Raw genomic sequence first — 15862 nt, 5'->3', positions numbered from 1 at the left:
TGCTGCACAATATAATGTTTTTCTGTTGCACAAACATAGAAAACACTTGTCATGTAGATCAGTGAGTAATTGCCCTAAGATCACCATAGACATTCCAAGCAAAGCCATGGTATTTTGTTGCACTGGGGATCTCAGGCATACTTTTGTATGTTTCTTTCAAACTAACAGCATGTAGCAGAGGAACTGATGAGAATGCATTTCTGTTGTTCAGAAAACATTAGTTTTAAACTTAATTTTGAGGCATCAGTAGATATATGCCATTATTAGGATTGTGTTCAATGTCTAGTTCATTCAGAAGACCACTTAGTATCTTTACAGAAACATATACTGTCTTCCTTAATGAAATATCTTGGGGGAAAAAAAAAAAAAAAAAAACACTTTGTGATGCTTTTGATATATTGTAATTTTAGTTTCTGTTTGAAGTAACTTCCACTGTTGTAACCTAGAACCCGGGTTGTGCTTGTGCTTCAGATAAGTTTAAAACATGAACTCTTGCTTAATTAAGTGTGGTGCATTATAATTTTATAGTTGGTGGTTTAAATATGTTGTATGGTACAACAAAGTCTGCAACATGAAAATTCTCGTGTTATTCATCATTGTTTCCTTTATCCATGATTTTGAGGGTGGGGGGGGGGTGTCTAGTATTGGCAGGCCTTATTGAGATGATGTGTTACTGTATTTAATGCTATGTTTACCTTTTCTGGACATTCCTGATATTTTTGTTATCCAGAAATAACAATTCTGAATGTGGTTGCATGGTTCTTGCCACACCATAGGAACAGCAAAAGGCAGATTTTTAGATTTTGTCCCAATTTTGTCCTGATCACTAATTTTGCAGCTAACATGCAAAGAATATGCACGTTTAGTAATACCGTAGATTGTCTTCCTCAGGTTTTTGTTGCAAACCATCTACATAATGTAACAAATTGTTGGTGATTCAGACATCCTTTGCTTTTGCTTAAACATTTTAACAATACAGTGCTAAGAAAGCACAGAAGAAAGAAAAACAATATGCAACAGATATGCAGATAAACTGTACACACGTTCACACTGCATCTGTCTTTCCGTTACTGAAAGAGAGAAGTGGGAGGCAGACTAACAAGGTTGGACATGTTAACCTTCCCAACATTTCTGCCAATTTCTGACAAACTAAAGAAAGGAATATGTTATAAAGAATATATTAAAAATCTGGATAAAGGAATGTCCTTTATTCAGATTTTTCAAAAATAGAACTAAATGCACACATGTTCATCACTTGGCGTCTACATATAAGAAAAGCTGAGTTTATCTTATAACTATGCCCAGCTAGTAGATTAGAAGTATTTGAATCTGTGGCCATTAGAATGTTTTAATATAACCGTTATCCCAAATGCTTGCTGCTCATGTTCTTGTTGAAATATCTAGTCATCTTGACAATATTAAATTACCCCTTATAAATCCTAGCGGCTTGCGATTACACAAAACCAACTTTTAAAGTGGCCTTTTATAATGTATGATCACTTATATTACATTTCACTATTTTCTTTTAACATTGGCAAAAGACAAACATCCTGAAATGTGTGGTTTCCAATATCCCTCTGTTTTTCCATTTGCTATTTTTAGCAGATCAAAGTTGCTTTTAAAATTTTGCAACGCTTTAAAGTTTTTAGTTATCATTTTCTGCACACTTAATGGATTCAAGGTGTATTGTAAGTAAAATAGGTTTTTATCATAAAATTTGTCACTAGCCTTGGTTAATATGAGGTATGATCAAAAACTGTCACTAGCCTTGCTTAATATGAGGATTGTATTGTAAAAGTCCCTGGATTGTATTTTAAAACAGTATTATATCCTTTCTCACCTGAAGAGATTCCTTTTGCACTTGATATCATAAGTCTAACAATTCCCACTGTAGAAGCATTTCTGGCACTACTGTTTTTTGGTTCTCCTTTGATCCACGTTGCGATTTTTCATGGTTATTCATAAACAACCTACAATTGCTTTTGTTTTAATGCAAATTTTAGTTCCAAGAATAAGAAGAAATCACTGGGTGCTATATAAGGAGAATACTTAGTTAAGGAACAATACAGCATTGCTCCTGGTTAGAAATCGTACATTCAGGTTGGATTGACCTGAATGAGTCATTCCAACTGACCTGTTCTGGTTGATACACAAGCAGCTGAAGAACAAGCCAGAAGTATTTTTGACAACTGTGAGATCATGCATCAAGAAGTTGGTTAACAAATCTGTACATTGATTACTTGATGTGCTATGAAAATGTCTGAAAAATTGTCAGAGATTGGGTACTACTCACAATAATCTGAATGTGGGAGTTTCTCACCAAGAGTAACATGACTATTGTCTCTCACCATTTATATTCACTAGATCTGATTTCCATGATTTATGCTTTTTATCAAAATTAAAACATTGTTTTCAGAGGTTGGATATTGAGATTTCAGATATCTAGGAAAAATCTTAGGAGTAATACAATCCAGATACATTTGATCTCACCTCATATATTTTCTTTCTAGTGGTTATGAGTGAATATCTTTTTCTGTGAGAGAAAGAATAGCTATGTACAGACTGTAATACATATTTATTTTTAAGAGTCAAGATAAATAATATAATAAATGTTACTTATAATACATATTTTTTTTATTTTGCATTAGTGATAGAATTGCTAGATATCATTACTATCTCCAGCTCCGAGAAAATGTTGCAAATTTCTGCTTGCCGCTTAGTGAAGAGAGGGCATTTCAACTCGCTGCTTATGCACTGCAAGCTGACCTTGGGAATTACAATTCAGAAAAACATACTGAGAAGTATTTTGAAATACTGAAATACTTTCCTTCATGGGTAAGTCCTTCCCCACCCCTGTATACATTTGTTTAGTACAGTGTGAATCAAAAGTCAAAACAAGTCAAGCAGTGTTGGTAATGTCTTTAATGATTTTTTTTTAGCGATGCATGGAGGACCACAACCAGTTTGCATCTAGTTCCTTTTATGATTATAAATCCCGGCTTCGCATAACACAAGTTCGATTAACCCGTTTTTCAGTTACCGCTATTTAAAAAAAAAATTATACCACATTTCACCTTTACAATTGATTTCGTTTAAAACCGCTATTTAAAAAAAAATTATACCACATTTCACTTTACACAATGCAAATTTTCAGTTACCGTGATCTTTTTTTTTTTTTTTTATGCGATAGTTCAAAAAGATTTGAATCGTGCGTTAAGTTTACCGTGCATCGGGACAGGCAATAAACAAACATTTGCCTGCTGCCCGCCTCGGTGTGTTCCATCAACCATCAGAAGAAGACTTGTTACTTGTTTGTCTTCTGCTAATAAAGTCAATGCAGACTTGCATTTTAAAATTCTAATTTTTGAATTTAAATTTCTAATTCTAACACAGTTAAATGAGCCAGATGAAAATGTTACTGCAAAGGAGATAACGGTAAAAGAACTAGATGAAATCTATCGTAACACAAAGAACCTCAAAGGTTCTTTGCTATATTTATTTCACCAGGGCCCAGAAGATTGTTTTCGGCTATCGGAAATTGATTGAAAAGAGAAAGTTAACACTGTTCAAACGACTCTGTTCAAATATTTCTGTAACAAATTGTTTCTTCATTGTGTATTTTATGTCAGAGGTTCTCGGTTCACGGCACCCTTAGCGTCTGAGTAATTTTTTCACAGCGCACCTAGACCAAAAGAAATACCTAACAGTTCCGTTTATTAAGTAGTTAGGTCCAAACAACTTAATAAGAAATGTTGAAACTGTGAACTACCTTGAACTAGTAATTCACGTGGTGTCTGACAGATGTCGAGTATTGCGTTTCCCTCGAAAATTTAAAGTATTCTGCAGCACACGGTTTGGGAACCGCTGTTTTATGCAATAAACATTTAAATATATAATTATTTTCATTATCTTTTACATGGTATACAGTTTCAAGTTATTTAAAAGGTATTTTTAAAATTCTTTATGAACATTCCTGGTCAAGGACCAATTATAATTTTTCCTATTATTATTATTATTATTAGCCATATGGTGCAACAGCCAAAAAAAAAAATTGAGTTACCCTGAGAGAGAGAATCAAAACTAGAAGGGAATCACCAAGAAAGAGAAGAGAAGAATGATGATGATATCCAACTCAGGACCCTGGGTGTGCCAAGCCCATACTCACCCCCAGGGTCAAATTATTGATTATTATATTCGATTAATGCGTTAATTGAGGTCAGCCTATATATCATATGAACAAACTATTTTATTTTTTTAAGTTTTTCTATCTTGTTTTGTTCATACTGTATAGGGAATGCAATTTGTTAATTAAAACAAAAAAGCAGTATTGGGATTCTGAGAGAATAAACACTGTTTTTTGTCTTATAAAAATCAATTTATTTTATGCACATATTATACAGGGTGTTTCAGTTAAACATTTCAGAACTTCTAAGAGGGGTAGGGTACATCCTGACAACTCGAAATCATATAGCAATGTGGGGTCGGAAATGCTTTCCTGAAGCGGTGTTGTACACAGAAGCACCATAAAAAGAAAAGAGACCGTAAGTGAGAAATCGTTTTAATAATACATGAAAAGAAGCAAAAGGTACATGGATTAAAGTAAGTGTTCGAAGTTTCTTCAACCTCGTATTGCTTTCGCACAGTGGTACCTTGGAAAATGTGCTACAAATCCCCTTTTTCCTGCTGAAGTGTTGTTTTCCGATGAGGCATCCTTCACAAGGGAAGGAATTTTCAACACGCATAACGACCATATCTGGGCGGTCGAGAACCTGCATGCAATACGACGTCGTGCAGCACAGATTCGATTTTCGGTCAATGTATGGGCCGGTATTATCGGAGATCACCTCATCGGACCTTACCTGTTACCGTGTCATCTAACCGGACCTATCTGCTTGATCTTTCTGCAGCAAGTATTGCCACAACTTTTGAGAGATGAACAGATTTCTGCATCGACGCAACAGACAATGTGGTTCCAACACGATGGAGCCCCTGCCCATTATAGCGGAGATGTTCGTAACTACCTGGATGTCACATTTGGTCAACAGTGGATCGGACGTGGTGGTCCCGTGCGTTGGCCTGCTCGGTCACCCGACCTATCATGTCTTGATTTTTATTTCTGGGGTCATATGAAATCGCTAGTTTATGACACTCCTGTTGACAATGCTGAGGAGCTGGTTGCAAGAATCGCAGTAGCTGCCGAAGAAATTCGAAATTCGCCTGGAGTATTCCAGAATGTTCGGATGTCCATGCGTCGGAGATGTGAGGCGTGCATTGTAGCCCGTGGAAGAAACTTCGAACACTTACTTTAACCCATGTACCTTTTGCTTCTTTTAATGTATTATTAAAACGATTTCTCACTTACGGTCTCTTTTCTTTTTATGGTGCTTCTGTGTACAACACCGCTTCAGGAAAGCATTTCTGACCCCCACATTGCTATATGATTTCGAGTTGTCAGGATGTACCCTACCCCTCTTAGAAGTTCTGAAACGTTTAACTGAAACACCCTGTATGTGTATTTTCCCATATACAAATTGAGATCCTGGCAATATCACTTCAGATTATCTTTATTTTGTGTTAATGACTGAAATTTGACCTGTTCCTTGAACTTGGACTTCTAAGTCTGCTGCTTTTAGATTGAAGCAGTGCAGTATAACAAATAAAAATTACTATTACATTATTATACTCATTATAGTATGTTATTTGATGATGGTTTTTTTGGGTTGAGCTCCAGACAAATTGGGGTTAAATAATTCTGAAAGACTGTATTTGGTGATTTGTAATTTTTGTGTAATTTTTTGAAAATTTTCTGAAATATAAAGACTTTAAGTTAAAAGTGCTGGTTAAGATTTGGAAATGTTTTTGACGTCCAAATATACAGCAGGGCCATTGTTATAAACAAAACTTTGGCTCAACATTACTGAAGAGGCACAGTCTGCAACAGTATCTTTCTTGAAGCAGTCATAATCAGTTGATGTCTAACAGACAATCCAAACAGAAATCCACACACAGTTCTGTGGCTGTATTTTAATGTAAAATAATAATAGTAGAGGCATTTGATGTAAGAAAGCAAGCTTATGTAGCATCAGCCAAAAAAAAAAATAATGAAAATAAATAAAATTCACACATCCATTCCTTCTAAAAGTTTGTTGTCCACTTCTTCCTTGAATTCGTTTAAGCTATCAACTTCCACAACGACAGATGGAAGTTTGTTCTAGCGATCAACTACCCGCTGGCTAAAGGCAAAATTCCACATGTCTATTCTACAGGCGCCTCCGTAGCCAGGTGGGAAAGAACAGCAGTGCGTAGCACACGCTTCTTGATTAGACCGGGGTTCGAGCCAGTCACCACCAAATACGGAGGATGCGGAAAGGTCAGGGAATGACCACCACATATTCCCAGAGCAATATGGCCTTAGTTGCTAATGCTCCTAAAAACCAAATAACAGCAACAGTCTATTCTACAACTGTCTTTCCTCAAGTTGGATTTATGCCTGCTGAGGTTCATAATCTGAGCAAGAGGAAGAATCCATCAGAATTGAGCCTGCTCAACCCATTCAAGGCCTTATATACCTCTATCAGATCATCTCGCAGGTGGCTAGTCTCCAGATGCTGTAATTTGCAGAACTTGAGCCTATCTTGGTAAGGGGACCCCTTTGTTCCCCTCACCAATATTGTTGCCTTTCTCTGTACACACTCAAGCAAATCTACATCCTTCCTGAAATGAGGCTTTCAGACCTGTACGCAGTACTCAAGGTGTGGCCTGACCATTGCCTTGTACAAAGTATCCCTTATACAAAGGGATAATCACCTCCTTTTTTCTACTAGCAAAATTCCTGTGTATCATTGACAATACCCCATGACCTGCTCTGGCAGCCTGTCTGCACTGTTCAGAAAACTTCACATCTGATGACACAATTACTCCCAGGTCTTTTCATTTTCTACCACCCTAACTGTAGTACCACACAGTTGGTACATTTCTCTGGCATTATTTCTACCCATATGCAGTGCTTTCCATTTGTCAATGTTAAACTTCAGTTGCCACTTCTCAGCCCATCTGCCCAACTTTTATAGATCCTGTTGCTGTAGCACATCACCATTATTGTCATTAACAACCCTGCCAACCTTTCTATCATCTGCAAACTTGGATATTAAGCCTGATATACCCTTATCAATATCATTGATAAATATACAAAACAACAGTGGGCCAACACCTTACCATGGGGCACTCCACTAATAGCATTAGTCCACAAAGAGCAGCGTCCATTAATTGCCACTCTGTCTTCTCCCACTCAACCACCCTTTTATCCATTGTAGCAACTTGCCCTTAATATCATACTGCTTCAATTTGTACAGTAGTCTTCCATGTGAACAGTATCAAAAGCTTTCCTGAAATCCAAACATATGATATCAAAATTGTTTTTTGCTTACAGTTCCTTTATAACCACATCATAGTATCAAATCAAATTTGTCAGCCAACATTTTTCCCTCAACAAAACCATGCTGTGTCTCAATTATTGCAGTATTGTCTAGATGATCCTGCAGTGCTTCTTTAACCAGTGACTCCGTTATTTTCCCTCGAACAGAAGTTAAACAAAAGGTCTGTAATAACTCTTGTCATCCTTTGATTCCCTTTGTGAATTGGGGATACATTTGTACATCTCCAGTCCATGGGGAGGGTCCAGTAATCTGGGCTTGGAGCCAACCTGTGTAAAATTTCAACATTTTCAGCAAACCAGTCATATTTCACAGAACATTGCTGTGCTAATATTAACAGGGTGCATTTCCATTTTACTTCCATAGTGTGAGAACACATAATTGTTCAAAACATTGAAGTAAGTGAGACTTCAAGGTTTCAGGCAGTTTTACCAGCACTGCCTGAAACCTTGAAACTGCTCCATATAATCAAGCCGCTTCCACCAAACTTAATGGTAAAGACACTACACTCTGATAGGATGTGCTCTCCATGCAGTCTCTACACCCATTAACACTGGTTTATCAGAACGAAACATTGTAGAAGAGTTATCACTCCATAGCACCTTCTGCCACTGTTCGAGTGTCCATGAATGCTGGCAATGATATCGCTTAAAATGCTGGTATGCATTGGTGGCTGTGATAATAGGCTTGCATGCAGTTTCCTACACTGCATGTAGCCTCCCTGCAGATTCCTCATTTACTGATGAATATCCCTGTGTCCTCTTCAACCTCAGTGATAGTTTCTGCAGACAACATAGTAATAGAGGCATGTGATACAAGAAAGTAAGCTTACGAGCTTATGTAGCAGCAGCCAAAAAAAAAAAATTCACACAACCATTTCCTCTAAAAGTTTGCCCAGTTCCTCCTTGAATTTATTTAAACTATCAGCTTCCACAATGACAGATGGAAGTTTGTTCCAGCAATTAACCACCCACTGGTAAAGGCAAATTTCTGCACATCTATTCTACAACCGTCTTTCCTCAATTTGAATTTATGCCCCCTTAGGTTCCTAATCTGAGCAAGTGGAAGAATCCTATCAGAATTCAGCGTGCTCAGCCCATTCAAGGCCTTATACACCTCAGTCAGATCATCTCGCAGGTGCTTTGTCTCCAGCTGCTGCAATTTTCAGAATTTAAGCCCCGCTTGGTAAGAGGATTCCTTCATTCCCCTCACCAATCTTGTTGCCCTTCTCTGTACACGCTCAAGCAAATCTACATCCTTCCTAAAATGAGGCATCCAGACCTGTACGCAGTACTCAAGGCATGGCCTGACCACTGCCTTGTACAAAGGGATAATCACTTCCTTTTCCCTGCTAGCAAAGAAGATACATGCATGTATCTTCTTTATGGTTTTTTTGAATGTTTAGTGGGTTTTTGAGGTTGTCCACACCTTTTGAAAGAGTCTGTAATAAGTGTCTCATCTATTAGACAAATGGGCAATTAACCTTTTGTCAGTGCCAAAAAATAGTGGCCAAAAAAATATCGGTTTGAAAAATAGTGCAATACTGATAACTAGTTGTAAAAGCAGTTTGTTTTGTTGTGAAAATGTCTTGCATTTCTTGAGCAATTTAAATTCCTCATGACTGAAAAACACATGAGAGAACAAACTTTATGTTCTTTAGTCTGCAAACTTTATGATTTCTCTGGATTCATATAGCATTATCCATAATATAACTTTCGAGCCATATTGACATTGTTTACAAATGACAGTCTAAAAGTTCTGAAACATTCATTAAGTAGTAAATGTGTTTAGTGACTTGTTACTTCAATCTAATATTTCATACCTGAAGTGTGAAACAAGGCACTAACCCATTTCTGATTATCAGTGAGTTGCTGATCTTATTCATTATGAATATTAGTTTTATTTTAGTTGACTAGTTAATGAATTGTAAACATCAACATTTATTTATTTACTTTGCAGATTGCAGAAAAAGTGGGCGAGGACTATATTGTTCAGCACGCTCCAGCAATGCATAGAGATGTTGTTGGGATTACTCGTGGTGAAGCGCAGGTACTATTTATTAAAGAATCCTCGAATTCAGCAGGAGCAGCTCACAACTTGCACCTTTACAAGTTATACAGAAAAAAATCCAAGGCCCAGTCTGTTGTTTGGCTTGGTATTTGTTTCAGAGGAATTGAGATATTTGAGGTAATGAATAAATTTTATTTACATATTATCAGGGTTGAGGAAAAATGTGACAACCAGGAAATAGCAGGAAAGTGTGACTGTTGCAGTGTTTGGAAACCTATTCTGAGGTGTGTGTGTGTGTGTGTGTGTGTGTGTGTGTGTGTGTGTGTGTGTGTGTGTGTGTGTGTGTGTGTGTGTGTGTGTGTGTGTGTGTAATGAAACTTTAGTGACCCTTCAGATCTGTCAGTTTTATTTTTTGCTTCCTGGGAGACTTCCAATTCACCATGTTTTATCTCTTTCCACTATTGTTTTTAGAAATCCTAAAAATCAAAAAAATTTCAAGTTGTTTCAGTTTCATGAAAGTTCATTTGAAATGAAATGAAAGTTCAGTTCATGTCTCAATTTGATCAACTCTTGATGCAAAATGCTAGATATATGTTGATTTGGCAACTACCATATGATATTCTAACTTCAAGCTGTGTTTTCAGTTCATGCAGGAGACAAGTTTAACATTAGTTGGCATGCAAAGTATCTCATGCCTTATATCATCCTCAATATTGTATCCATTTTGAAGTACTTATACCATTTGAGATATCTTGTCCCTTGTTAAAGCTTTTTTTCACCATATGCAGCTTCAGCAACCTTTCTACATCCTCTTTTAGTCAGATTTCTTCAACAAAAAGGAACATCTATTACTTGGAAAAAAAAACCCAGATGAAAATAAAACCTTTTGTGTATATGCTACCAAAATGCCACCTGGTGTTAAAAAAATTATGCATTGTAGGTTACAAAATAAAATAGTTAAAAATTTTTTTAACAAATTAGGCCTGGAACATTTTTATTCTACCTTGTATAATTGCTGCATGTCTGTATAACTTTTTTCAATATCTGCGGTAACTGGGAAGTTCCAGTTATCATGGGTATATAAAAAGCAAATGGAAATTGCAGCTTGCAGACTGGCTTTTATCAGTATCTAAAAGAGACTGTTGTGTGTAATATTCTGTCTGGCTTTCAAAACAGAGAGGTTCTTTCATTTGGGGGAACAGATCAAAATTAAGGAATTATGTCAGAGGAGTATGGTGGATGCTTCAGTATTTCCCACCTCATCATTTTGCTGGTTGTTTGAGGTTCCACTTCATGCAGATTTTTCTGCTTTCATTGCAGCCCAAATTGAAAGTAAGTGGGCCATACATATGTGGTTTTAACCTTTGATTTGGATATTGGTCAAAAACTGCAGAGAAATCCTTCCATTAGTGTGAATGGAACTGGTGTACAGTTAACTACAGATAAACCACCCTGTATTAAACTGCTCATTAGTGTTTACTAGAGAGAAGTGGTTTTATATGAAAGCAAAGAGTCATGTATTTTTGTAAACAACTTACAATTAATACAAATGTAATGCTTTTATGTTTCAGTTTTTGTCACTTTGGACTAAATTTAAATTAAATTTAAAATGTCAAAATAATTTGTAATGGAACTTATTGAACTGTACTTGGGAGTATATTAATAAAAGCTTGAAAGCCAGAATATGAAAAATTAATTGAATTAATGAAAACTGTATATCAAAATCCAGTGAGCAACTTGTGCCCTAAAAAAATCAGAATTTATGCCAAGCTATGAGAAAAGGCTATTTATTAAGTATTCCATGGGAGATGAAAAAAATCTTTGCACATACTTATTTTCATTTTTCAACTGCACTTTCAGCAACTGGAATGTCAATTCTTAATTAATTAATATTCCAATGAAATAGTTAACATTTTTAATTTCAACAGTGTTATTCTTAAATAATTAAAATAAGTTCTGCTCTTTCAACTCTTTAACTGAGATACCTGGCTATACCTAACTGTTGCTCACTCAACTTTGATGAACATTTTTCTGTGTTTTTATATTTAAAATTAAGATGTCACTATGCAGAGCAGTGCATGCCATTGTGGTTGTTGTTGTTGTTATTATTATTATAATATCATAATGATAATGGTGTCAGTTTTCAAAAAAAAAAAAGATAAAAAAAAAGCACATGTTGCATGCACTTTTGATTTTGCAGATAAACTGCTAGTATATTACTACTGGCTATTGTGCTTAAGGAATGAACAGTAGTGCTGTGTACTGACTATGGTTGATTTGTTGTAGGGTTTATGGGCATAGGCAAAGGCTGTATTGCACCATATACAATATGTCTGTAAATTATGTATGCTCTGTGGTTTGTTTGCTGGATGAAAAACCCGAGTTTCTGGAGCAAGCCATGCTATCCTTGCTTAACTAACTTGGCCACATTGGGAAAAACCCATAAAAATTCCTCACTGCATCGTTGGGAGTGTGTTGGCCATGGTACTCTTCAGTGCAGCACAATGAAAAAGGGTATGCTGAGTAATGAATCTTTGTCATCCTAGCATTGTCTGGTTATTGGCATTTTTATTTATTTATATTTTTTTTGTTTAAGGAAACTCTTGATGGCAACTGACACTTTGCCCTGCTTCCCAATATGAAATTATGTTTCAAATATTCTGAAAACAAAGGACATCTAACATTCTCTGGACTGGTCTCATTTAGATATTGATAAAAACCTGTCTGGTGATTCCTGATTACCATAGGTATGAGAAAAGATCATACAGATCAGTGGTAACTATATTGATGCAAAGTTCTTAATAATTTTAATAATAAGTAGTAATTTTTTGTTTTTACCTGGTTGTCTTTAATTTTTCCTCAACTTGTATTTGTTTGTTTGATTTCCTTTATGTACAGTAAACATGGTGTTAAAAGTCTTACTACAGTAGAATTGAAGAGAATTTCAGCCATGGCACCACTTGTGTGCAAAGAACCAACTCAAAATCCTTGGTTTCTGACATTATCTTAAAAAGCAATGTGGGGGGGATTTTTGCCATGGCGTCTTTCTAATCTGTATATTTAATATTCACTACTGCCAATGATTAAAATAAATAAAAACTTTAATAATTAATTTCCTGACTAAAACCTTTCTTTTTGAGATTAATAAATTTCATCCTTTTCTTAAAGTTCAACTGGGAACATTACTTCTATTTATCTCTCTCTCTCTGTTTTTATTCAGTGACTATTAACTCTGAATTTAATGTTTGTTCACTTAGTATGAAGCTTTTGAGATTATATATTGCTGTCATTGTTTGTGTGAATAGGTTATAAAATTGCTACTTATTCTGGCTATAATAACTTTAAATTAGTAAAGAAGTAGGGTGCTATTTCGACACAGGCACGGAACTAGTTTGAAAGAGTAATGCTGCTTTATGTTAGTTTTTCTCTTTTTACTCTTTTGGAAGACACTGGTGTTGTCTGGTCTGAAGTAATAGCCATATAGTGCAAGGAAGCCTGTGACTTCCTTGCACTATATGGCTATTATTTCAGACGAGGTCTCCATACTTGAACACGGTATTCCAAATGTGGTCTTACATAGTATGAAGCCTTCATACTATGTAAGTATGAGGTCTTGCATAGTATGAAGCCTGAAGGTCATAGTATCACTGTGTAATTGCCTTATACAGTGAGGCTATGACCTCCGTATCTCTACATAATGTTTGATAAATCATTAATAGGACAACATGGGCTTTCCTGGCTGCCTGTTTACACTGCTTAGAAAACTTCATATTCACCCATATCATAACTCCCAGATCCCTTTCTTCATCTACTGTTTTTAATTCAACCCCACCAAGTTGTATAATTTCTTTTGGAGTGTGCTGTTCCCAAGTGTAAGACCTTGCATTTTGCTGCATTAAAACATAGCTGCCCCCATTCTTGCAGCCTGTTCAAGTAATCCTGTAGGAGCGCTGCTTGGTACTGATCGTCAACTACTCTGCCAGTCTTTACGTCATCTGCAAATTTTGACATCAAGCTTTCTGTCCCATCATCAGTGTCATTATAAAAATCAGAAACATCAGTGGTTCAAGAACTGATCCTTGGGGGACCCCACTTCTGACTTTATACGAATTTGAAGAATATCCATTAATCACAACCGTCTGCCTTCTGCCCTGCAGCCAACCAGCAATCCATCTTTAGAATTTTTCCAGTAATCCCAACATGTTCCAGCTTATACCATAACCTCTCACGAGAAACTGAGTAAAATACCTTGCTAAAATCCAAATAAACTGTGTTGAATTTGTTCCCTACATTTAGCTCATGAGTAACTGTGTCAAAATAGCTTACTAAGTAATTCAGACATGATTTTTCCTACCACTGAAGTCAGACTAGCTGGTCTGTAGTTACCAACTTCACTCTTTGAACAGGTGCCTCCGTAGCCAGGTGGGAAGGAGCAGCAGTGCGTAGCACACGCTTCTTGATTAGACCGGGGTTCGAGCCCGTCACCACCAAATACGGAGGATGCGGAAAGGTCAGGGAATGACCACCGCATATCCCGGAGCAATATGGCCTTAGTTGCTAATGCTCCTAAAAACCAAAATAACAACAATAACATCACTCTTTGAACCAACTTTATGTATTGGTGATATGTTGGCACTTCTCCAATCCAAAGGAATCTCTCCCGAGTCCAAAGATGCCCTCATAATTAACTTCAGTGGTTCAATGGAATATGGAATGTTTGAATATTCTTGTTTATACTCCGACATGACCACCAGCTCAGTGGAGTTTACAATAAATCAATCAATACAAATGTTAATTGTATTTAGTAGTCACGGACTTGAACTCCAGTCCATTCAAAGAGCGTGTGCTATTGCACTCGCACTCTTGACCACCCGGCTATGTCAGGCCTCAGTATCTCAATACACTCTATGGTGGCCTCCCTCAAAATTACTGAGTATATGCCATCAACTCCAGGGCCTTACTTGCCTTTATGCTCGAAAGTTCTTCTAATAAAAAAGTCATCTGTAATTTCAAAATCACTAATTTCATACGACTCAGCTTCACTTTCACAGCTTCTTCTTATCGTGAAGGGTCTTCAGCAAAAACAGGTGCAAAGTACAGTTCAATTGCAACGTCAGCTGGTTTGTTTAAGACTTTCCCATGCCTAGTGCACAAGGGTCTGATTCACTTTCTTCTTTGTTGTATTCATGTATATGAAAACCCACTTGTCCCCATTCTTTACTCTCTTAGCCAGTGCTATCTCATATGCAGTCTTGGCTTCCCTAACCTTATTTGTAGTACTGTTACAGGTCAACTTGTAACTGTTGTAGGCTTCAGTACTTTTCGTCACTTTGCAACTATCCCATGCTATCTTTTTCTGCTCTATCTGATTGGCCAGCTCCCCATTCATCCATTTCAGCAAACCCCTAACCTCCCTTAAGATATTAATGGTACTTTAAATCTGTGCCTTTACCTACTGCAGCATCTTTCATCTTACCATTGTTTTGAAGTTACAAGTTTCCTGTGATCTAATTGATTGTTAAAGGCATGATAATGTAGGAAATCATAACCAATTGAAGGAAGCATCTTCCTTCATAATTATTATTAAATACATGCAGAGAAGTAGTCTTTCTTTATATTTATTTTTATCAGGTTTCCTCTATTATAAAAATGAAACCTGTTCTAGAATATTTATGGAGAGCACTCCAAAATGCAATATGCACTACTTGAAAGCTGCAATCTACTGAGTCTTGATGGATGCTTTTAATTTATACATAATTTTTAGAAAATTTTCATATTTTTTTTTAAAATATCTTCTTTCTAACATTCATTGATGAGGGAATATGGGGAATGACTGCCAAAGTTTGCTGGTGATTTGAAGGGTAGGAGGCCAGGTAATGATAAAAAACTAAGCTACATTACTTAAAAATAATTGCACTAGTTACAAATATGGTCTGAAAAATAGGAATAACTTAAACTGATGAGCAACGGGTGTTTACTGTATGTTAAACTTTGTTTATCATGAAGCAAACAGGTGGCTATGAAGGCATACTGTGTCCTCTCGTCCATTTATTGGCTCTTTGCAAGTAGGTAAAGAGTATTGTTATTTATTTATATAAGTTCTTGTTTATACACTGGAAAGACCATCAGGTCAGAGGAGTTTACAATAAATCATGAATACAATCATTAATCGTATTTAGCAGTTATGGGCTTGAATCACAATCCACTCAAAGAGTGTGTGCTATTGCACTTTCACTCCTGACCATTTGGCTATGTTAGGCTTGAGGCAGTGCTAAGACTGCACTTATAATATAATATTGCATTCAAGTTTTGGTGGCCACCCCTAAAAAGAGAATTAGAATTTTTAGATAGGGTTCAAAGAAGGGCTACCAGATTGGTGAGAGCACTAATTGTTGTACTTATGAGGAACGATTTAAAAG

The 15862-nt window shown here is 36.4% G+C and overlaps 1 protein-coding gene across 5 annotated transcripts in view; it reads left to right on the top strand.

Annotated features, from left to right (window-relative positions):
* Positions 1 to 15862, top strand: part of ex (FERM domain containing expanded) — a 329475-nt gene that overhangs the window by 257914 nt on the left and 55699 nt on the right. For all 5 annotated transcript variants that reach the window (XM_090369513.1, XM_090369514.1, XM_090369512.1 and 2 more), the window contains 2 exons: positions 2649 to 2835; positions 9393 to 9620. In XM_090369513.1, the coding sequence (XP_090225639.1) occupies positions 2649 to 2835; positions 9393 to 9620 (415 nt within the window). The remainder of the gene's footprint in view (positions 1 to 2648; positions 2836 to 9392; positions 9621 to 15862) is intronic.

Source organism: Mastigoproctus giganteus, chromosome 3 (genome assembly GCF_048544385.1).
Source record: "Mastigoproctus giganteus isolate SK-2022 chromosome 3, ASM4854438v1, whole genome shotgun sequence".
Taxonomy (NCBI): domain Eukaryota; kingdom Metazoa; phylum Arthropoda; class Arachnida; order Uropygi; family Thelyphonidae; genus Mastigoproctus; species Mastigoproctus giganteus.
Note: the sequence above shows the minus strand (reverse complement) of the source record. Positions and strands in the feature narration are given on the sequence as shown.